Source organism: Dipodomys merriami, unplaced genomic scaffold (assembly GCF_024711535.1).
Source record: "Dipodomys merriami isolate MVZ:Mamm:240054 unplaced genomic scaffold, mDipMer1.0.p SCAF_8, whole genome shotgun sequence".
Taxonomy (NCBI): domain Eukaryota; kingdom Metazoa; phylum Chordata; class Mammalia; order Rodentia; family Heteromyidae; genus Dipodomys; species Dipodomys merriami.
In genome coordinates, this window is record NW_027206401.1 from 26,333,303 (window position 1) to 26,358,996 (window position 25,694).

General features: G+C 35.7%; 1 protein-coding gene across 1 annotated transcript in view; it reads right to left on the reverse strand.

The window, feature by feature from the left end:
• The window catches only part of Lama2 (laminin subunit alpha 2), a 565,166-nt gene extending 546,236 nt beyond the window's left edge, over positions 1-18,930 (reverse strand). The window contains exon 1 of the mRNA XM_070010715.1: positions 18,797-18,930. Coding sequence (XP_069866816.1) covers positions 18,797-18,908 — 112 coding nt within the window. The 5' untranslated portion in view covers positions 18,909-18,930. The remainder of the gene's footprint in view (positions 1-18,796) is intronic.
• Between the last annotated feature and the right edge of the window lie 6,764 nt (positions 18,931-25,694).

The following is a 25,694-nucleotide window of genomic DNA, read 5'->3' on the forward strand; positions in this document are numbered from 1 at the left end:
ACTTATAAGTCATTAATTAGACCAGGATATTAAATATTGATTACCAAAAAAGTTCATTTTGAAGGTAGAATAGCTTTATGTGGCTTCGCAATTACACTACCTGTTACCATGATGCACAATATAACCCGTAGTATGGAAGTGGCCTTGTTTCTAGAACTTTATTTGATCGCCCCTGTGAGTACTGATCAACTAGTTTCCTACAAAATGGTTTATTATTTCATTTAGTTTATTAATTCCACCAGCTATTAAAGTTTTCACATAAACAAAAGGAAACTACACAATTAGGGAGACATTATTCTGTCAACTCCCACACATAGACAAGAAGACTAATTGTAAACAGCTGTTTTTTTTCTTTAACTAAATTAGCAGTGCTTATTATGTTGAAGCTTCTGGATACAGAACAACATGCTCATGTTAATATACCTAAATTCTAACTTGGCAATAATCCTGAGGAAATCCATCCTCCATACATACCTATCTAGTAAGCTATAAACTAAAGAAAATGATTCTTTTGTTTTATTGTGAAATTAAGACTGCCCATTACAACTGCTGTTAAGGGCATGCCTATGTTAAGTCTGTTGCTGGAAGTTATAAATAAGATGTCCTCAAACCAAGTTGAAGAACAAAGAACATAGGTGGCATACAGATGAAACAGGATTATCTTTGAGGTGGCTAATTTGTGATCCCTTTCCATCTATAGGAAAGGGGAAGAGGAGGTATGCATGTGTATGGTACAGTTTAAGTGCAAACTTGTGGGCAATCCTGTCCTTTATGAATTTACAGTGCTTTCTACTCAAAAGACTGAGTAGACGGTTGTGTCTTGAACTTTTGTCCCTGAGTTTCAGGACATTGAGGAAATGGTGGTACCAGAACTGATAACATTAACATGATGACAGGGAAATCACTTTTCTGGGTAGCACTCTAAGAGACACCTTTGAACTCAAACTTTCAGATTACCAGACCGAATGCATACTGATGTGGTCTTCTAAGAATGGATAAGCTCTCAGCCCTAGACCTCAGCTTTTTTTTCTTTGTCTCCTTCTTCACCACCCCTCCCTCCCCCACCCCAGCAGAAGCTCCACCTGACCATCAATTCCCAGAAGCATGCAATCTAGGAAAGATTCTACACTAAGCTTGAGACAAAAATGTATTGCAGTTTCATTCTGTGAAAGAGACAGACATTCTAAACATTACAAAAAATTCTTTTCTACAAAACCTTTTTTTTAGAAAAAAAATAAGTGTAGAAATAAAGACAGCTGTAAAAGAAAACTAGCTACAATTTCATTTTTAAGATCCCACAAAGATTTTTGTTTTGTTTTGTTTTGGTCAGCCATGCGGCTTGAACTCTGGGCCTGGGCACTGTCCTTGAGCTCTTCAGCTCAAGATGAGCACTCTACCACTTGAGCCACAGTTCCACTTCTGGTTTTCTGGTGGTTAATTGGAGCTAAGAATCTCATGGACTTCCCTTCCCGGGCTGGCTTTGAACCATGATTCTCAGATCTCAGCCTCGTGAGTAGCTAGGATTATAGGCATGAGCCACCAGCACTGTGCCCACAAAGGCTTTTGAAACACATTTATAATCTATAATTTTTACATGGTTTTATCCAATAATTACAAGTACACCAAGAAATACTTCCAAATGATTTTGGGAAAACAAAACAAAACAAAAACATGCCACCATGAAATCTGGCAATGGAGTTTAAACAGAGCTCTTCTGTGTAACAACTATGTAACTCAGTGGTAGTTTCTTTAGAGCAGAATTGAAAGTGCATATAATACATTTTAATGCAGAATATACAAAGATATTAAGATTGGTAATTCTACTAAATGTCAACGATTCTGGAACCCACTTATTGTAAAAGGCAGATATAATGAAATTCCATTTATAGTGAAACAGAGTGGAAGCTTAATTGCGTCAATGGAATGTAATGCACAAGGCCTGATTCCAGTAACAGAGGATATTTTGGAAATCTTGGTGAAATGCTGATTTCATTGCAATCTCCCACATCCTTCACATAAACATATATACATAAATATGTTCCAAAGTGAAGTATAATAAATCCAACATATTAATACATAAGATTATATACACATCTATCATGAAAGGGCAGATATATATATTTACATAAAAAGACTATATTCTAAGTTGTTTCTGATGTATTTATGGGCAGAATATAAAAATGAACTAAACAACTGAAAACAAAAAAGAAACAACAGTTATTTTCAGCAAATGGCAAAATGAAAAGATGTTTCCCTCTGGAAAACAGGAGAAACCAATCTATTTTGACTACATTTTTTTAAAGCCCATGTTTTAGCTTAACTATAAAAGTTATTTTTCTAAAATCTCAACCCTCTCACTTCAAATTTTGTTATCGTGCTATAATTTTCATATAATTTTCTTCTTTCCAAAAAAGGTACTTCTTTCCATTTTGGAAAGGAAAATTTTTTAAAGAAAATACACTCCAAGATTTAGGAAGCATTGGCTTGTGTGACTATGCCTTTATTTTTTTTAATCAATCTAAGTCATTCATGTTTAGCATTAATCTTATTTTACCCTAAAAGTCCAGACTTTTAGATATCCTACTTTTATATCCAAAAAACTCAAAAGCTTTGGTGAGGATAAAAACAACAAGGCCCCCTTTTTGATAGACCTACAAAATTGTCATGAAGATGCTGGTAATACATAGAGATGACAATTAAGAACATAATGAAAAAGCAAAGGATCAGAAAGAGAAAAACTAGAAGATGAGTAATTCTGGAATACATTGCAACTATATATGAAAACCCCAAGAAGAAAGTCAATGAAAGCTATCTTTTAGTAAAGGGTTGTGAGAGCAACAAAAATATAGACTCTGTTGAAGAAGGGGTAGAAATGGAAGGACATTTTTTTTAAAGGATTAAGTTGAATACATTAAAATTTTTATTATTTTCAATTATTTGTTTATAATAAAGTTTTAAAGTAAAAACAAGAGTAACATCAGATAGGACGGAAATCATTAGACATTTACCTTATGGAGTCTATACTACTCAGAGTAATCTGAGCATTTATTTTGGATAATGTCTTTGGAAGTGATTGTCACTCAGAGTATCATAATCTTAGTCATTTTTTATCCCTCTTTCTCATCTTTACCTCCTCCTCCCGCCTCCCCCCAGTGCCTGGCTCTTTATGTCTCTTTTAATACCAAAGACCATGGTGTCAGTTTCCCCCTGCCTAAGAATTAGAACTTCCTGTTTTCCTACTGTATCATTCAGTATTTCTTGTGACCATCCATGTCAGCCTCTCACCAAGTGAGGATCCAAGAGTAACAAAACAGATGTGGTTCCCTCTCTCAAGGCTCAGACCCTGATACCCTTCCTCTCAAATTCACTCCTTCATTCCAAGAAAAATAAAAATTCCTCAGTTGCTGAATGGCCAGTCCTGTCTTGCTCTGCATGAAATTTCCATTCTCCAAACAAGGAGAAAAACAGAGGTATCATACCTTTTGATCACCAATTCTCTTTTATTAATTCTAAGTGTGTCACCATTTTGGTTTTTAATAACTCCATGAAGAGACTATGTGTAAAGGTATAGTATATGCATTATTTGATTCATTCTGAAGGCCTTGGAGTAGTTTTTGTTTCAGGAAAAGAAAGCACTGATGATAACTAAGAAGAAGTAAATGAAAATGGAAACAGGTTCCAATCAAATCAACCCATGTAAATACCTAGAATTTACATTTTGATATCATGTAACATAATTCTCATCCAAAAAGGCTTTACATACAGAAAGTTTTGGATAAATGAACAAAAATGAATTTCTTACACAAAGCTTAAGTGTTTTTCAGCTTTTACTCAAATGGGCTGGGGAAGAGAGAGCTTATATCAAGAAGCAAAGTCATTGAAGGTAGCCCCACTTCCTAGAATATTTATCAGGTTGTAGTACTGAAAATAACCTTTTTGTATCTGTCTATATTATGTTTCAGTACTTGTAGAAATTTTTATCTTATTAAAAGTATCCAAACTATAAAATCACTAGGGGAAAAAGTATATGCCAAAAAAAAAAAAAAAGGAAACCAAACTTACTATGGTTTCTTCATTTAGGTATTTCTTTTCTTTTCCCTTTTAGGTGCCGTCCTATGTGAGACTATAAACTTGACTGAAACATTGCAGAAAAATAAAGGGTTAAAATATCTCATTATAAAATATGCCTTGTTAATTAACAATTGCTATAAAACAAACTTTGTTAATTAATAATTGTTAAAGAGCTGAAACTTCAAGAGGAAGAATTTGTTGATTATAGGCACTTATAGCTTTCTGCAAGAGCAATTGTTCTGGAAGTTTAACATGAAATACAAATGGTTTGTTTATCTAAGTTATTACATCACTAAAAATAAAACCATAAACAAGACCGATTCATTACATACACAAATCCAATATTGACCTAACATGTGGAATTATGTTCACAACAGGCTGAACATAGCACAGACTAATTTAAGGTGAGAAATATTTATATACAGTATATCGTATACTCTGGAGATGACAGCTCCTTCAAAATTGAGTTTATATTGCAATGGTGGAGGGAGAAAGAAAACAAAGTATTAAATATATAAAATTATTCTAAGTGAACATTAAGTTGTTTAAAGAAATTACAGCAGGGCGATGAGTAGGCAAGTAAGAGCTACCTCCTAAGCCTTTCCAGGAGGTGAAATTGGAATTCAGAGAAGGTAGTACTGTTGGAATGGAAGAAGTATTCATTGTTGCTAGAAAATAACAGAAAAAAGGATCAGTTTGATATCACAGAAAAATATGGGCTCATTCACAAACACCCTTGCAAACTATGGTATTTGAGGCTCCTTTTGAAATCAAAATGGACTTAAGAGGTGAAGGGTAAACAAAGGAGGAGGCTGCAATGCTTGGTAAGAAATGTATGCATTATCCTGCCCATGTAATTGTAACCCCTCTGTACAGTATGTTCTCAAATAAAATAAAATTAAATTAAAAAAAAAAGAAAGGCAAAAGGACAGTTGGAATAACTTCACATTGCACAAAAAAAAAGAAGCAGATCACATATACATATATATATATATATATATAATGGTGTATATATACATATATCGTGATATGCATCATGATAAATGTATATATATATAGATAGATAGATAGATATCTATATCTATCTATCTATCTATATATATATATATACTCTTTTAGTCTTCTCTGAGTGCATGCTGGACCTTATGTGGAAAATGGATTGGAAAATGAGCAAAGGAAAATAGAAAGAGCAATTGGGAAGCAACTGAGACCCTGTCTCAATCAAGGACTGTGTATGTGGCATACTCCTGTCATCCTAGTACATCACAGTCCAGGCTTCCTCAAGCATAAAGTAAAATCCTATCATAAAAATAACCAACACATGGGCTGGGAAGGTGGCTTAGTGGTAGAGCGCTTGCCTTGCATGCCTGAGGCCCTGGGTTCGATTCCTCAGCACCACATAAGCAAAAAGAAAAAAGCCTGAAGTGGTGCTGTGGCTCAAGTGGTAGAGCTGAGGGACAGTGCCCAGGCCCAGAGTTCAGGTCCCACGACCAGACCCCCCCAAAAAAAATAACCAACACAAAAAGGGGACTGGTGGAGTGGCCCATGTGGTAAAGCATCAGCTAATCAAGAGTGAGGCCTTGTGCTCAAACTCCAGTCTGAGTAAAACAATGAAGTTTCTTCCCCTGCCAATCAAACTTTCTGTTACTAGATGTGTATAGAAATAAATGACTAATAAATTTAATAAAATTAAAAAATATAAAGTGGGAGGAAATGAGAACATTCTACTCAATAGGACAGAGATTTCACAATTATTTTTTCACTTTAATATTGTATATTTCTTTTAAAAAATTAGTTTGATATAAACTCTGACATTTAAGAAACTAGGATAGTTAGCAAAGACACGTTTTGACTGGAAATAGAACACTGGTATGGAAATATATAAGCCTAGCAAAAGTTAGTTTAAATTGATTCTCAGGCCTGGATCTCACCCATAATCTCAGCTAGCAGTTTGAAGGTAAAAGTTAGTGAGATGTCATTTTAACCAATAAACTGGACATGATGGTGTACAACTGTTATTCCAGGTATATGCTGGGAACACAGTCCCATCTGTTTAAGACTGTCCTTGAGCAGCGAAAAATTTGATCAAAAGATGGCACATTGAGTCTATGAACAATAACTCTGATCAAATGAAAACAAAAATACATGATTGATCACTTGATACACACATAATGGTATCTGATGAGAGGGTCATGGAGTAAGGACATGTCTTATGTCAAAATCTGGAAAGTCTTTCAAAGGCTTTGGGAGTTACAGAATCTTTAAAGGTCAGAAACTAAAGAAGGAAATCCCATAACCCAAGAAGGAAGTACAGCTCTTTTAAAAGGATTCATTTCATGAAAAACATGGAGAACACTTCCTGATGTGAATTCAACAAATACTTGCTCTGTTAATACCCAGAATTTGGAATAACAGCATGCTTTCCTTGTGTATTGTAAGTGTGCAAATGGCTGAGCTGCTCAGAACTCTGGCTTCCAAAGGGCCTCAAAGCTTGGTTTCATGTTCTGTCACTGTCATGAAATGCTTGAAAGTTTGAACAAAGGGCCTGCATTTTCACTTTGCATCGGGCCCTGCAAGTTATGCAGCCAGAACTTTGAAACATGGCACCTCTCTTCCTAGTGGATTGAAAGAAAGAAATCAGAATCTAAAGTTGAAAGTTACTGACTATGCCATTCAAGTATGGATCCAAATGGTGGACTGAGCTGAGGATGAGCCTACAAGATTTTCTTTTCAGCTTTGAAAGGAGACGACTTCAACACTTGAATGCAGATACTCCTGGCGGTTTCTACTGGAGAAGAGGAAATGGCCTGGATACTTACAGGCTTTTATTATGGTACTGATATATATTGACTTTAATTTCTTGAGGAACTGAACTAGTGCTTTCTATTCAATATGGAATTCCATCTCATCTTCAGGCACACATGCAGATGCCTGCAGAGACACATGCCTATATACTTATGCACACATATAGTGGTGTTGGGAAAGTGGCAACTGGTCTACCTTGATAAAAACATGAAAAAGCATATAAAGACAATGATGACAGCTGGATAAAATGTTTGAAGACAGTGCTTCTCGTCCAGGGCTTGATTTGGCACCCAGGCAATAATGTATGGAGTCCATTTGGGTTGTCATAACTTGGGGATGTGTTGCTAATGGCATCTAGTGGGTAGAAGTCAAGGGTGACATTGAGCATCTGGTGGTGTGCCACAGCTCATCACCACAGTTATCTTGTAAAAAGTGTTATGTCCCAGTTCAGGCACTTGGTTGTTGGCTTTTTTTTTATGTGCAAAAAGAAAAAAACCTGGAGCTGGCCAAAATCTTCATTGTGGTGACTCCTTTAGCTTCAAAACTATTTACAAAATACAGCAATCTAAACTCTGTAAAGCAATCCAAGCCTGTGAAAATGGGAATCCCAGATAAGCAATGTAACGAGAATGAGCTCCATTGGGAGAGGAAAAGCCATTTGTACTAGGACAAATTCAGTCCCAGCCACGAGTGTCACATTGCCAAGCCCACAGACCAGACACTTCGCTTGATTGTTATTGCTTCCTGGTTCAAAATAAAATCATTTTTGTGACAAAAAAAAAAAAAAAGTTCCTTACACTGGGGATAAGGTTGTAACAACAAAACAAAATTGAAACTAAAAATAAATACACAAAATTTTCACAGTTGTACTTGTTTTCTTCTTTTTTTCCTCTTTTTTATTGTAAACATACTGTACAGGAGGGTTACAGTTACATGAGTAAGGTAATGAGTACATGTCGTATTGAGCATTGTTGCCTGCTCCTTTGTTTTTCCCCTGCCATCCCTTCCATCCCCACCTCCACAACTCCTCCCCAATCCCCCCAAAATTGTAAAGTTCATTTTCAGTATAGTGTCTTATACATCTCATTGTTACAATGGGTCAACCTGTATCCTTGTTTCAGCATTTTTTTAATTTCCCTTCCCCTCCGCAAATTAGAAAAATGTATATACAAGATGCTGGGCACTGGGATCAAATAGTGACAACAGGTGTTATACCATAGGAGAAGATCATTCAAAAGAAACAAAAAGATCACATAGTACATTAAAAACAACAGCACCAACCAAAAAAAATCCTCTTGTGTCCCTATCTTGGGGTTCATTTCGCTTAGCATCATCTTATATCGTCATATGTACAACAGCTTTTTGCCTTTTCTGCTTGTCTGGTAAGATTATCCAGGACATATACTAGTTATTGTAAATAAGAGACCTATGAGACCTATGTTTCTTTGGATCTGGCTTACTTAATATAATTTTTTCACAGGTGTACTTTTCAAATCTGTTAGGAATAATATGTTATTTCTGGTTTGGACAAATGCAAGAAATGGAAAATAAGCAAGGCTGACAATATGGCAGAGATTTCTTTTTCCTTCTATACATGTGTCTGTCTGGCTTTGTACTTATCCTACTTTACTTACTGAAGGGGCTCTATCTAAACTTCTGTTTGCTTGGGAGGAAATAATATGTCAGTCCTGGTGTGAAATCTAATGTGGTTTTGGCTCTGATTCCAAAGTTTACCATCCTGTGGTTATAGTCCCTAAAGGCAATGAAAAATTCTACTGAAATCCCGAAGTGCAGAACTTGTAGAATGCTCCCATGAGTCCTCAGGCCTTCTCTAGGGACACACAAAGTCCAAAAGTTTCAATAACAATAGTCAATATTTATCTTTCTCTTGTGCAAACATTTGCCCCTCTGGTGCAAAGTATTTATCATGAAATGCTGATGACCCATTAAACAAATTAAGGCAGAGCAACAGACAGTGCTTGCTCACGCTCATGCTACTTTCCATCAGCAACCCTCAGAAGAAAGTTCTTGCTGTAACAAGAACAAGATCATATATGTGAAATTTCATCCTTTGGTGTATCTTCTTGGTTTGAATGGTGTACTAGATTATTTAAGTTGTTTGGAAAAAAGCAAAAATAGACTTTGCTTTTCATGAAATTTGTCTAAAAAATACCTGAAAGATTATGAGTTCTAAAATATATTTGATAGTTTCTTGAAAATAACCTTTGAGATGTTTCTTCTTATGTTTAAAGATATTTCTGATGATCTCAGTAGTTATATGAAAAAGTGATTCAAATGATTCTGTTAACTTTTGTTTGATTTGCCTAACTCTATGGATCAATCATTTCTAAATAATCAATGAATAATGTTGTAATATCACATTTGGATAAAAATTTCCAAATGTAAGACAGAACAGTGAGTTTTCATAGAGCACAAAACTATCACTGATGAAGTTTCAATATATCAGTGTATTTATTATATACATGCATTTATGTCTGCATAGGCATGTATATTATATATATTTATTATACATATATGTCTGTTACTCTACTATTTTATATACTTAACTAAGTCAACATATATTTTAAGCCAGGCGCCGGTGGTGGCTCATGCCTGTAATCCTAGCTACTCAAGAGGCTGAGAGCTGAGGATCAGGGTTCAAAGCCAGCCCAGGCAGGAAAGTCCATGAGACTCTTATCTCCAGTAAACCAGCAGGAAAAAAAACAGAAGTGGCACTGTGGCTCAAGTGGTAGAGCTTTTGCCTTCAGCTGAAGAGCTGAGGGATAGCGCCCAAGCCCAGAGTTCAAGGCCCACAACTGACAAAAAAATAATAATAATAATTTAAATTCAGAGACAGAAATGGGACCTTGCCTCTTTTCCACTAAGCAGACATTAGAGATTTGGGTGTTTTGTGTGTGTGTGTCTCTCTGTCTGTCTATCTGTGTGTCTGTGTGTGTTTGATTTTTGGGGCTTGGGGCTTGAACTCAGGGCCTGAGCTCTTCAGCTCTAAGTGAGCACTCTACCACTTAAGCCACAGTGTACTTTTGGTTTTCTGGTGGTTAACTGGAGATAAGAGTCTCATGGACTTCCCTGCCTGGGCTGGTTTTGAACGGTGATCCTCAGATCTCAGCCTCCAGAGTAGCTAGGATTATAGGCATGAGTTACCACCACCCAGCTTAGAGATTTGTTTTAAATATAAATTTTTCACAAAAACATTTTAGTGAGCATGTACCTATTTTGATGCTGCAACTAATGAATAAACATTTAAATTTTTTACATGTTTAATTTCTAATACAAAAAAAACATTAGAAAGCAGCATAAGTCAAAATTTCAATTATCTTTAAAAACATAAAGAAATCGACACCAGAAATTTGAGAATTCCTGGCACATTTTATGATTACTTTTAATAATTTTACTGACTACTTAAGATTTGCTATTTAACCACAGGATATTGCTATGCTTTTTCAGACATCAGTTCTCATTCTCACTAGTACTGCATGTTTGATATGTTTACTATATAGCTAATTTGTGGGATGAATTAAAAAAAAACTGTGCTATTTGTCCTTGAAAATACAGAAGTAGGAATAAAAATAAATGAGGGCAAACTCAAAAGAAAGGGAGTGAAGCAAAGCTTCATGGACCAGCAATGCCTAAAGCCAACCCTATCATCTATTACAATAACAAACAATGTTATTAATAATCTTATTTGTATGGAACATGTCATTTAACCATTACAGCAAGCTCATGAGATAGATTCAAGCCTTCTATTGTCATTTTTTCATGGGGAATTATGTTTCAAAACAGCAAAATGACTAACCCATTGGATTCCTTTTGGAATGGCTGAGGGCAAAATTATGTTCTACAGTTCTAATTAAAAATCCAGAAGCATATTTTTCTAATTTATCAGAGCAAAAAATTTGAATAATTTTGGCTTACATGGGAGGCTGGATTAAAGATTTTGAAAGTACAGGGGCTATAGTAACTGTTTGTTTAAATTAGTTTGAAAATCCAGTGTTTTAAAGTTTAGGAAAGCAATTTTCCTGGAAATCTTTTGAGGTTTATGATTTTCTGAAGTAGTTCTGTTTTGAGGGTTGTTTTTTTTTTTTTTTTAGCAATGGCCATAGATTTATAAATAGGTTGTTACACTAATTTGTTTTCCTATCCTGGTTGGTATTAAATAATATATTTCAAGACTACTTTTTCAGCAAAGTGATTAAGAAGTGTCAACATAAAAAAACTATTTTGAGAGATTTTCAAAACTACAATTGAACTTGCCAACTATATTGTGCATTAACTTTTTGTTTGTTTGGTTTTGTTTTTAGTTGGCCATGGGACTTAAACTCTGGGCCTGGGCACTGTCCCTCAGCTCATCCACTCAAGGCTAGCTCTCTACCACTTGAGTCACAGTGCCACATCCAGCTTTTTCTGTTTATGTGGTGCTGAGGAATCAAACCCAGAGCCTCATGCATGTGAGGCAAGCACTCTACCACTGAGCCACTCCCAACCCCTGTATTGTGTATTAACTTATGAGTAGTTTTCAATGGGCTAAACAATCATCTCTACCAAAGTAGGTGTCGATGAGGACATGAGTAGAATAGCATAGTGAATAGGGAAAAAGGCTCATCAGACACTATGTATGCACCATATATTTTGCTAAACTTACCAAAGGTTCTGAAATAGCCAGGCACCTAATCTTAACTAGTCAAGAGGCTGATATCTAAGGATTCTAGTTTGAAGCCAGCCCAGACAGACCAAACTAGGAGACTCTTAACTCCAATGAGTCAGTTAAAAAACCAAAACCAAAAACAAAAAAAAAAACAAGTGGAGCTGTGACTCCAATGATGGAGCACCCATCTTGAGAAAGGAAAACTAAGCAAGAGTTCAAGTCCCTGTACTGGCACAAAAGCAATGATTATAAAATATCATTTATTGATATTTAATAAATGGATGTCTGAAAATGAGAGATGCTTAGAAAAGCATCCCAGTTACCTCATATTTAAAACATTAAGTAGCCAGAAAAAATTGCCAAATGTTCCAGTGGTATCTGTTTTAAATCAGTTCTCACACTGAACTACTAGCACAACTGTCAGTTAATTATAGAAACTAGTATTTCTTATCTCTGTTACTGACCTGTGTAACCCTGAAAGAATTCTTTAGCCTCTCTACAATGAGATAAAAGTTTGCCACCTATATTCTTTAGGCCACTTTTTAGAATATATTGATCTTTTTTATGAATAAGTTTTTTTAAATTGTGAAAATACCATACAGAGGGGTTAAAATTACATGAGCAAGGTAATGAGTATTGTTACCTCCTCCTTTGTTTTCCCTTACCATTCCTGCCCTCCCCTTCCCTCCCACCCCCCACCAAAGTTGTAAAGTTCGTTTTTCAACACACAACGTCTTGTACATCTCATTGTTGCAGTGGCTCTACCTGTATCTCTATTTAAACAATTTGTTTTTTCCCTTCCCCTCTAGATGCCAAGTATTTTCTAATTCAATTTTATTTTGCTAAAAGGAAACACAAATTCTATTGACTAAACTTTTGCTCCTACATGAGCAGTAATTGGGCTACGGATTCCATTCATCCATCTCCCACATCCATGCCTTTTCTGAAGGTAACTCAAAGTTACCTTCAAAGCAGAAGAATGTCTGTACAAGGGGAACATGGTAATATGTGTGGTTATTGTTGTCTATGTGAGGAAGTTCAGAACACTACAGTAGAAATTTTTATTAAAACTGAATTAACACACTTGTGCCTTCCAGCACAGAACTGAATTCCTTCACAAATGGCCTCAGCTAAATTTGGCAGGCCACTGTATTGAACTTTATAAATCTAAAATGAGCATTTGAATGTTCATTAGTCCTTGTCATGTGGCTGGATATCTTTTCATTTTTATTTTAGAAAAGAGGGTAATTATATTAACTTACTACATGGCCCTACTAGGTAAGGAAGTTTTAACCATTTGGTACTCAAGACTAGTTGAAGGAAGAACCTTGGGAGGTGGCTCAACAGCTTGGTCAGCTGGGAGAAGCATTTATGAAGGAACAGCCATAGCATTGCACAAGACACAGGATGTCTTCCCCAGTTCCCAGTACCACACAGCCCCTCAGTCCGTCATCATAAGGAATTAAAGAAGTCTGCTGTGATGAGCACAAATAGACTAAACTCCATAATCTTTTCCTACATGCCACATGTCCAAACAAATTTTACGTTGGTAAAATTCTCATATTAAAAATTAAATCCAAGGGCTAGAGTATAGCTCAGTGACAGAATTCTGACTTACATTTCTGTGGCCCTGGTAGTCAGTGCCTAGCATTTTAGGATTGAAAATAACCATTAATAGTCACTATCGTAGTAAAATGTACATACCAGATGACTGAAGGGAAAACATTTCAATCCATTGTATGCATCATTGACAATATACTCATCATGTAAACTTAGCTTCTGTTTCAAAACTATCTTATGATAGTAATCACCAGTCACTTTTTAGAAGATTTATGTGAAGCTTTGGTGTACATATTTCTTAAAAGTTACAGTTGTATTGCTATATCTTATTTAGAAGCAGAAACTAAAATAAAAAGGGAAAAAAGGAAAAGCTAAGCAATTTTCTTCATGTAACTTTCCATCTAAATGCTAGAATTAAGTAAGACCAAATTGCATTACTTTAGTCCAAAGGTTACTGCAAGACTTACAGTGATCCTTAAAGTAGTTATAAAGATCGAAACAGAGCACACAATAAGTTTCTGATTGCAAAAATAGGTAAAATTTCAAAGCTCAATCCATAAAAGAAGTCACTGGATCAATACATCACTGTGTCATTTTTAACAATAGTGTCTAAACTTTAGCTTTGATGTTAAAATGGACAGTAAAAAAAAAAAGTAGGTAAGGGGGAGAAGGGTTCCAAGGTATACATCCCCATGGGATTGTAAGTGATTTCCTTTCCGTTAAAAATTCACAACAGGGGGCTGGGAAGGTGGCTCAGTGGTAGAGTGCTTGACTTGCATGCATTCCTCAGCACCACATAAGCAGAAAAGGCTGAACTGGTGCTGTGGCTCAAGTGGTAGAGCACTAGCCTTGAACTGAAGAGCTGAGGGACAGTGCCCAGACCCAGAGTTCAGGCCCCACGACTGACAAAAATAAGAAAAAAATAATAATCACAACAGTTAAAGATCACTCTAAGAAAACTATGTCTTTTTTAAGCATGCTTGGGAACAATAAAAGGAACTCTGGCAATTCCTCTCACTCAAGTTCTTTCTGAAGCAAAGACATACTTTGAATCATAGAGTAGTACTGAGAGATGACCAAGGGAAGAAAAGATGCATCAGAAGACATCAGTTCTACAATGAAGACTGATGAGATTTCATTAATTCATTTAACACTGCTCAAAACTTCCTAATACCTACTCATTACACTGAGACTCTGGAGCAAAATCATTGCGATAGTCAATGTGCTATGTAGTCTAGCATCTCATTATTTCTCTGACTCTTCTCATTATACTGACACCCTTACAAGTCTGTTCCCTGAATGAAGATTAATCTTCCACCTGTCTTCTTTCCCGCACTACCTGCAAGTATTCCTTCAAGTATGATCACCTTACTTAGTCATTTATCAATTTATTCATAATAGTATGCTCTCCACTCAGAACTTCCGGTTGCCTACTGTAATTGTTGGTTTCTCACTTAATATATTGTATATAGTTTATTGCCATATTACTTCCTTATATCTTCCCATCTCTACCCCCACCTAAACATAAGCTCTACAAGGGCAAATATTTTGAACAGCTTTGATTCACATTCTAATCTATATAGGCCCAAGCCCAAAAGCTTTTTATCAATTTCTTTTATTAATTTTATTGTAACCGATAATAAATGTTGACTATGTTCTTATTCTCAGACAGATATTTTATCTATTATGAATTAATTTTGCTAAACTATTAGGTCAGTAGATAGTGAATAAAACAAGTTACATATGGAACAAAAATGTAAAAATAATAATTCCAGGTTTGTGTCCACAATGAAGACCCTGAAATTTTCTTAGATGATTATAATTATTTTTCTGTACTTTATAATGCAAGATGTTTTAGAGTCATGCAATTGGTGGTGATGTGGAAAATCCTTACAGAACATTTTAAGTGTTCTTGCCAAAAATGTGTGAGGATTGTCTAAAATATGTTTTCTGTTTGAAATTCCAAAAGGCATCTAAACACACATTAAAATACACTTCACATTTTGTTGACATTCTGAAATTTTTCAGACTTTTAAAGACAAGTATGAACTACAAAAAGAATAGATTATAGTATCCGCATCTTGGGATTGAACAATGACTAGAAACTTCATGCATCTTTATTTTTTCTCAGCAGACGTATCCCATTTTAATGGGGTGCCAGCCACTTGGGCATCTCATGTGGATGTTTCTAGAGACAAGGAGCCCCAAAACAATCCAGTTATTGCCGAAGTGCTCAAAATGGTCATGAGTTGATATGGAGAAGAAGGAGCAGGTTTCTCCCTTTTATCAAACTCAAGTCTTCAGCTTTCATATTCTTCCATGGCTCCCAACTCACCCTTTAGAAAGAACATTTAGTCCCTTCATTTTTATAACAATCTTTGTAAAAATTTGCAAGTAGCTGTTATGATTTTCTCTCCACAGATTGTTCTATATCAAATCAAAAGATTTTACTTGGAACATTTCTCCTACGAAAATATTTTTTTTCTTTTTTTTTTTTGTCACTCGTGGGGCTTGAACTCTGGACCTGGGCACTGTCCCTCAGCTCTTCAGTTCAAGGCTAGTGCTCTACCACTTGAGACACAGTGCCACTTCCGGTTTTCTAAAGGTCTTTCTTGCCCGGGCTGACTTTGAACTGTGATACTCAAATCTCAGCACCCTGAGTAGCTAGGATTACAGGTGTGAGCCACCAGTGCCTGGCAAAATATTTTCAAACTCCTAAGCATGCTGATCTTTCCTTTCCCTTCTGTCCTATTTCCTTTCCTACCATTTCCCTTTTCCCTTTCCTTGTTTGTCAAGGGAGTACCAGCTCTGTTTGCTTCTTTAAATTTTACTTTTCTGTCACCAGGCCACACTATACATTTATATTGGAATTCCTGCAACTCAGACTGGCCTGCCTCATCCTATCTTTGGCTCATTCATTTCTAGGAGACAGCAGAGGGAAATGTTTAATATTAGGATTTGAATTGTAAAGCCACTTAACATATGTGCTCTGTTAGTAGTCTACAGACTATGTAGACCTGATATTGCTAAACCAGTTATTCATAAGCTTAGCCACCTCAATCAATTTGGGGCTACCTGAAGTTTTTACAAGATTAGATTTTTATGCTTTCCATAAAGCCATTACCAGGATAGGTACACATAGAAATTTCTATCATACCACTTGAGACTTTGAGAATCATTTTGATCTACTATTCACTGTTCTTTGGAAACTGTGTTTCACTCTGTTTCAAGATACTTATCATCATTCTTTCATTTCCATAGAGAAACTTAAAGCATGTTGTTCCACTGCCTTATTGAAATATAGACTGATGTTGACAACAATATTCTCCTATTTTCTTGGCCTTAAATCTAGCCAATTAATTTTCCTTGGGATATCAAACTTGCCAAATCAATGTTACCCATAATACAATTTACTATGCTATAAGGATCATGAATGCTTTTAACGAGAAAATAAACAAAAATATGGTTAAATTTCTAACTTAACTACAACACTTAAAATGATTCCTTCATATCAACATGCTTAATAAAATGGCACTTACTAGATGGGAAAACAGAACTCCTTCATAATAAGTACTTGGCCAGGAAAGCAAAAAAAAAATAATAATCAAAAACAGAAAATTTGAGGATTGCCAAGAAAATACTTCTTCACAAACTTTTCTCCAATGATCCTCACTAAGAGGTTGCTTCAACCAAGAAACACTGAAAAGGAAATATAGCCTCCAAAAGTAAAAGGAAAGAAACTTTGAAACCATAAAAAAGAGTATTTCAGCATGACCAATACTGGAAGAATATTTGATTGTTGGGAAACTAAGCTATTATCATTGGTTATGTGAACTAAAGTCACAGCTTTTCTAAACTTCAGTTTTAACATTATTCTGTGGGAGTAATAATAGCTGAAGATGAGAAGAGATCTTGCTTATGAGCATTTTTAAATTATAAAACCCTACACAAATGTAAGGTGTCATAAAATATATTTGATATGTTTTTATTATTAACAAATTTCAACCATTATATCAGTCAACCCCTACCTCCAAATATATTTCAAATGGCTATCATAAAGACAATAAAAGTAGCAGAATACAAATTATGACAGTGTGGAGTAACTATGTTATAGTTTGGTGAAGATGTCTTATTCTATAATCTCTATGCACTCTCTCAACAGATTGACTGTAAATCTTTCCTTCTGAATTCACTCACCTCATGCCTGAATCCTAAAGAAAGCAGTTAAGTTTATTTCAATTAAGAAAGAGAATCAATGGGAAGGAGAAGGAGGGAACGTTGTGTACCAAGGAAAATATTAAGGAACTATTCTGCATATTTCTGCCCAGTTTGATGGAAAAAATTGCTATCCCAGCCCTTGCTTTATTCCTACCACCTAAACATATTAATATTAATGTGTATGGTTAAAACATACCATATAAAACAAAGGAGGAGACAGCAATGCTTGATAGGAAATGTACTCATTACCTTACTCATGTAACTATAACCCCTCACAGTATTTTTACAATAAAAAAACATTTTTAAAAAGTTCAAAAAAATACCATATAACTGAACTATTTTAACTGAATAGTTAAGAGCTGATTTTTCAATTGCCAAAGATGTTCTCAAAATCATACTCTCAAGAATTCTGCTATTTAAACTATGTTGACCCTGCTTTACCTCTGCAAAGGCAGATGAAAAAGTTATATAGAGAACTCAAGGTCATTTTTTTATTCCAGGAATTATAGTCAGAGAGTTATTATTATAGCAAGGAGCTTAAGTAGTGTTTCATTTATTTAAAAAAGAAACATACTGAAAAAGATGATAGGAGAAACATCAAAACTGTTAGAAAATGGGCAAATGTACGTCAAAACATTCCAATGGTCTATATCTCTAGATGTTGTATTCTTACATAGTAAGATAACAAATCTAATATTTCTAAACTACTTATCTACTTAATTCAGGTTTTCCAGCTTACATAAATGCTAAAATAATGTGTTATGAGTTATAATTCAAGTGCTGCAATGTGCTTCTTTTAAAATGCATGATAAAGTAACTCTTCAAAGACTCCCAGGAGTTTTAGGAAGGCTATGCATATAAATATTAAAATGCTCTGATGAGAATGATTTAAGTCACACTAATACCAAGATTTACAAAGCCCCTGAAAAGTATCTGGTCATCGTGGTCTTATAATACACACGACTTGGAAGTCTTCTCTGAATTAGAGCAAGAGACAGAGTTCACTATGATAAAATAGAAGACAGAGATAGGATGTGAGTATGAAAAAAAAATAGAAGCTCAAGTCGTTTTGCCACGAAAGAACTCGCATATCCAAGTACTTTACAAATCCATTCAGATAATTAGAAACAACGTTGCCTAAAATTAAAAAGAAAATGTTTAAAAAAGACGCATGGGTTGCTTTTCATAAAGTTCCAAGACGAACTTGCAATTGGGGAGAGAACTTTTAACGCAGGGATTGGGAAAAAAAAAAAGTTTACCCCGGAAACTTTGGGGGAGATATTGTAAATGAGTTCATAGCAAAGAAGCGCTCCCCGTTCACCCTACATCACTCTTTACGGGAGTTGACCCTGAACTGGCATCAAGTTTGGTCCCCCAGGCCCAAAGACAATGCGAAGTTTCCAGCTAGAGGGGAACCAGCCAGAGCCCTGGTTTCAGGGCAGAGGCTGCAATCAGCAGCTCGTGCCTTGACTGTACCTCTTTGCGGGTGTGCCTGCGACTGCCGCCGCTGTGAGGTCCCCTGTGCCCGGCCGCCTCCGTGGTCCCCCAGGAGGAGGAGGAGAAGCAGGACTCCAGCCGCTCCTGGCATCTTGGTGGAGCTGGGAGCCGATCCCCTTCTCCTGAGCCTCCCGATCCTAGGGCCTGGCTTGAGAGCAGAGTGAGCAGCAGCAGCTGCTGGAGAGGGGGAGGAGACGGCCCTCCCCGCCTTAGCCTGGGCTCAGCAGGGTGGGGGGAGAGAAAGAGGACACTCCTCCCCTCCCCTTCCCTGGCCCCGGACCTTTAAAGGGTCCTCAGTCCAAAGATCTTTGCTACAGCCATCCTCAGAAACTGGATCATCCCTTTGCTTGGCCCGTGGTCTAAACTTCTAAACTAAGCAAGTCGCTGAGAGAAAAACACTTCGGGATGTGCAAAAATCCCTACACATGGAAAACATTATTTCTGGGAAATCTGTACAGCTAGGAACTTGAGCTCCTGGGGAAGTCTTGGTGAGACTGTCTGCAGTCAGGTGCGTCCTGGTGGGTGATTTACTCTGTTCACCTGGCCACCCTCAGGCCAGGAGACTTGCTCCAGGGGAGATTCCTGGCAAGGTAGCAAAGTAAGAGAACTGCCCACCCTCGGTTCTACAGAAAATGTCTCACCAATATAATCGTTGGAATTCTGATTGTCTGTTCAGTCAGGGGATATTTATTTAGAGGAGAGGTAAACACTTTCTTTATTTTTTTTCCGCAGTGATTTTCTTCCAGACTCGATTCCATCTCCTCAAGTTCCCATTCTACTTTTAACCCAACCGAACTCCATTTTCCCCTGTCACTCTGGCTTGGATGGTAATACTTCACTAGTTTTGTTATTGGTGTTTGTTATGATCTACATCATTAGCTTTGAGACAGCCCCTCTGATGTGTTTTATGACTTTACAGGATGTTCTCAGCTCAGGAGTTAGGTGGACACCGCTGGCATTCCTGTACTGAGGGGTCAGTTGTCCCTCCGTGGACAGGATGATTGTACTCCACAAACTGTCCTTCTCCATCATACTGATTGCTCCACTGGTTATTCATGTCGATTAAAATAATATATAGTTGAATCCTAGTTGAAGTCTGTTGGCATACGTTTTTTTTTGTTTTTTGTTCTACAATGTATCTACTACATAAGTTAAGGAAATCACATATTTTGTGTTTTTGGATTCCACTCAGGTTCCTATACCATTTCAGGAAACTGTTCGGCATAGCAACCATTTCAATGGTATTCGGGTTTTCCTGGCAATATCAAGATCCCATCAATTAAGCTGATTAGAAGACATGTTTCATTCTGCATACTAAACTTGCTTGGTGTTTTATATAGATGGCTTGTTTCCTTTTGTGTTTTATATTGCTTTTAAAAGATATATTATTTTTAAAGACAATATGTTGAAGTTAGAATATCATCTATGAATATATTTTCAGTAAAATAAGAGGGTATTGTTCCTAATAGGACTGGTTGAGAATCCCTGGCCAACATTGGTGCTTCAATATTATCCATCCTGGAGACTGTACAATCTTAGCTTCCACATTTTTTTTTTCAGTCATGAGGCTTGAATTCAGGCCCTGAGCAATTTCCCTGAGCTTTTTATGCTCAAGGCAAGCACTCTACCTCTTTATGCCACACCACTACTTCTGGTTTTCTGGTGGTTAATTGGAGATAAGAGTCTCACACACTTTTTTGCCCAGGCTGGCTTTGAACTGTGATCCTCAGAACTCAGTAGTAGCTAGGATTACACCGGTGCCAGCAGCTTCTACTTTTGTAACACTGATTTGTTTTGATGTTCTCTGTGAAGCTTAGGTATTTTTTTAATGCAGGTGTTCATTCATTTTTGGTACCATTTGTTGAAGTCTATATCATTTCTTCATCTGATTATGCTATTTGTTTTTCTCTTAAAAACAAAATAGTAATGTGGGAGTCCATTTGTGGAGTCTCCATAGATCCCTACACATATATGTCCCCATCACAATCTCTCCTTCTGTAGCTTTATGGTAAATCTGAATTAGGTCATCTAAGTTTTACAGCAGTATTAGGAAATACAATGCTTTGAAATGTTCTGTTCTTTTGTATATTACATAAAATACCTTTCATTTATTGATGAGGCTGAAATTTTTATTGGTTTTAATTCTAACATCTGGTCTACATTTTCTGAATGCCACTTGCAAATAGCAGCATTGACTCTTCGGTGGGGGTGGCATGTTAAATAAAGGTGAAGTCAAATTGGTGGATAAATTTATTTTCATAATCATCTATTTGTTACTGGTCATAACAGTTTCTAAGAGATGAATGCTGATATCTCCAACTGTAATGGTTGATGCTTCGATTTCACCTGTCAAGACTTCTGTGTGCAAACAGATTGATCATTTTTACCTTCTTATTGCAGTAACTCTTAGCCACACATGGTTAAGTTGAAATAAAGTAAAAGAAATAAAAATCAAGGGCCTCAATCTCCTAGCCATAGTTTAGCTGTTAAAGATCCATATGTGTACAATATAGACAGCATGTGAACAAAGGCTATTCCTCATGTGTCTGAAGGAGCTATCATACATGATATGAGAACAAAATAGCATAAAGAAATCAAGCCCAAAAGTTAATGATAAATTAAAATTAAAATATTTTCTTCAGAATTTCTATTAATGTACCACCAAAGAATACTGTCCGCCTGATAAAATTTAAAATTGTAGAAAAGATTAATAGAAACAAAAAATACAGATAAAAAGCAAGCTAATAACTCATGCCTGTAATCCTTAGGTATAAAGATCTAAAGGATGTGGGTTCTGGGCCATCTTGAGCAGCAAAGTCTACTAGATTTATTCCCCCAAAATAACGAACAAAGAAAAGCAGGGCTGGAGGCTTAGGTCAAGTGGTAGAAGGCTAAATGAGCAAGCAAGCCCAAGTACAAGCCTCTGAGTTCAAACTCCAGTATCACCATAAAAACAGAATAAAGCAAACAAAAATAGTGTAATAAAATTTAATAGTAGGGCTACGAAGTTGGCTCAGTGGTAGAGTGCTTGCCTTGCATGCATGAGGACCTGGGCTCGATTCCTCAGCACCACATAGCAGAAAAAAAGCCAGAAGTGGCACTGTGGCTCAAGTGGTAGGGTGCTAGCCTTAAGCTGAAGAGCTGAGGGACAGCGCCCAGGCCGAGTTCAGCCCCTATGACTGACAAAAATAAATAATTTAATTTAATAGAATTTAGTGTATTGAAAAAGAAAATTGGAAACACTTTTGAATAAAGAATAAATATTCTATAAATGGACTCACATGGTTTATAACCTCTAAAATGCTATTGTCAGTTTTAGTCACCTAAAGTAGATTTTAACCAAACATTCTACCACTTTCCTAAGTTGAAGAAAGCAATCTTCAGTTTGAACAATATGTTTTTTAATTACAAAAATTCATAAATACTTCAATCATTATTTAACAAAGAAACATTAAAGCTCTTCGGGTTTTAATAAGATTTTCATAAAAGGAAATCACTGTTACCCTTGTAGGAAAATTTAAAGTTCATTTCAACACATTTTAATATAGTATATAAATTTGGAGCTTAAGGTGTTTTCATTCAACTGTTAATTATTCAGGTAACATTGAAAGTTATCATATGGTTTCACTTCCTTACAGGTATCATCGGGGCATTATATGAAATAACCGATTATATACATTTGTGCTTTCTAGAAGTCTTTGCATTTTATGAAGAAGACATGGGTTTGAATCTGGGAAGTTGTGAGGTCAGATCTCTGGTTTTGAAAAACAATCTGTCACCATGAAGTTGTCTGAAAAAAGAGAAGTGGACATGCAAACCAATAAACTGGCTAGGATGGAAATGCATCATTTCTTTGTGAAAAAATTTTAAATGAATCATCACAAATGATTATAACCTTTACAAGGGGATTTAGTAGTAATTACAAGATGAAGGCTTCTTAAAATAGTGTGTCAGGAAACTCTCTTGGAGAAGATGACATTTAAGATGAGATCTGACAGGACAGGATTCTCATGAATGTGGTGTCAGCAGAGAGGAGTGAATAGCTCAGCCATGTTTGGGAGAAAGAATTTATTCACCAACCGGATATGAGGATTTAAGGATCATCCAAAAGTTTTTTGCCTGAAGTGGACTGGCTGTCTGGTAGTATGAGTAACTGATGTAGGAAACACAGGAAGACTGCCAGGAATGAGCAGGATATGTGGAGATAATTACACTTGGAGATAGCTAGATAGTTATTTTTACTTCTCATGAAAACATTTCATAGTTATTTAGGACTAGAATATACAGTCGAGGAAACAGATTTCCCAATGCAGTTGAAGAACAGAGATAGAATAATAATTGGAAAATACAACGGGCCTAGAGAAAAAATATGTTATTGTTTACAAAAAGCTATCATTTTTGCATTTAATATGGAAAAAATAGTATCAATTGTACAATTGTAAAAGCACAGCTAACAGCAATTAGAAATACAAAATTGAGTGAATAGTAGATACAATTGTAAAATGAATTTAAAAATGTGTTTTAAAGTTTTAAAATTCCAATTAAATGCAAAAATGATAGCTTATTGTAAACAATAAGTGAATACAGAAAACAAAGTTATTATACAAGTAAATACATGAAAATAAATGCTATACATATAATATACTGTGTATAGATACATATGCATATACTATATATAAATAGGGATATACTGCATAGTACATATATATGTGTTACAATACAAACAACATATAAAAATAAATATCATACAAACAAGTAAGTAATATTTGTGGAATACCCTAAAAATAATTAGAAAACGTGAGAGTACTTATACTATCCAGAAATAAATATAACTAATGCATGCCTAATCTGTAAAACAATATTTCCCCCAAACACACGTTAGATGACTTCACTAGAGGCTAACTCTATATTCTAAGACAAGAATATTCAATATTTTAAAGAGTTTCTTGGAAATAATTTTTGTACCTACTACAATGTTGTCATTTATTTTTCTGGTTTTTCCTTCTTTGGAGACCTTTATTTGAATACACATAAAGAGAAAGAGCTTTCCTACTAAGGAAGATAGACAAATTTCTCACAAGCTAAGAGGACAGTATTGCTAAATGGTATTGCCCAAGCAGACCTTCAAGCTTACAACTTGAACTATAAAGAAGCAAAGACAGGTTCAAGTTTGTTGTGGTGACGAACGTATCAACATGTAAGAGCCTCAGTGTTGGAACGTATTTTTTCCGTTCATTCAATTGAGAGTTATTAAGAGCCTACAATGTGCCAAAAATTTGTGTATTGGAAAACTGCTTTCAACAAAATAGACAAATATCTCTATAACATTAAGCTTTTCTTCTTCTGAAATAGGACAGGCATAAGTTACGAATCACAGATTGGAGGTGTTGCTCCAGTGATAGAGCACTAGTTATGTGGGAAAAAGCTAAGCAAAAGCTCAAGACCCTGATTACCCCCACAAAAGCAAACAAATAAATAAATATCACAATAATTAAATAAATTATCTAGATCAAGAACCTCTGAGGTAAGAGCTAGAAGTGATGTCAAATATGACATTTGAACAAACACCTGTCTTACGTCTGATTCTATTGAAACCTGACTCTAAAGAAATCACATCAGTGCCAACATTTCATTTGGGTATAAAATCTAAGAAGATAGATCAACATAAGAGGATTTTTAATCTCTGGTAAGAATGAAAAGTTATTATTAGTGTCTACACATTAGTATTCTTTTTCAGATTCTGATATCTTAATACAATAACATTTCTCTTTTATCTTTGGTGATATTTTCTGCTGAAATCCATTTGCCTGAAATTCATATTTTCACTCCATATTTCTGACAATGTATAGCAAGCTGATTTGTCCATATAAGACATTTCCAGAGGAGCTACATTAGACTACAAGGAGAGAGAAGGAAAATGAATTCATTAAATAAATCCTGCATTACTTTTGTCAAAGTTCAGTCTATAGGAAATCAGTACATATCTGGACACTAAGTAAAATTATAAAGCTAAGTCATGTCTTGAAATGCAATGAGAGCATGAGCCCCAAAGCTATAGGCAAAACAGAGGTGCTAGGAACAGAGTAAGAACAAGCCTATCTATGTAAAGCAGCACCTACCACCATAGCAACAAAGTTTAGGACAAAGCAAGCTGTCTTCCATTCCCGTACAGGTAGAAACCTGAGGTTTAAGGTGAAATTAATGCAGACTTGAGGACAGTAAGTAATGTTGAAAGGGAGGAGTAAATGGTAAGAGATGGAAGGAAAAGGTCACACATTATTTTTTCCTCTCTAAAAATGGCAACTGTTGCCACTTTACATTTTTAAAAGCTGTGTCTGTCTGCTGTGTTGAAATAGCCCACAGAGAGCAAGGGTAGAAATAAGACAATCAGATAGCAGATACAAATCCAGGGTGGCTAGAGGAGCTACAGAGATGGAGGGAAATGGTAAGATTTCCATGTGTGTTATAGTCAGAGTCCAGGGGGTCTCCTTCTTCACGCTTTTTGTAAAATGAAACTTTTCATGAACATAGAAGCTATGTGGTAGAACTGTTAAAAATAAGAATACTAAATCCATTAGAAGTAAATATAATCCAAGATAGGGAAGCTGAGTTAACTGCCTGAAATTCAGACATCATAAACAATATCAATATTTCAATAAATGAAACTGACAGAAAAACAACACTGAAGTAGAAAAAGTATACAATGTATTTAAGAGATAAAAGTTTTGTATATTCTATACATCAGTTACTTTTAGTGCAAAAATTAATTCTTATAGACCAGAAAGAATAAAGCAAGCAATTCAACGGGAAAATAGGTAAGGACTATTCAGCTAGGAGGCAAAGCGAAGAGCATAGTCAATCTTGCCAGTTAGATGAA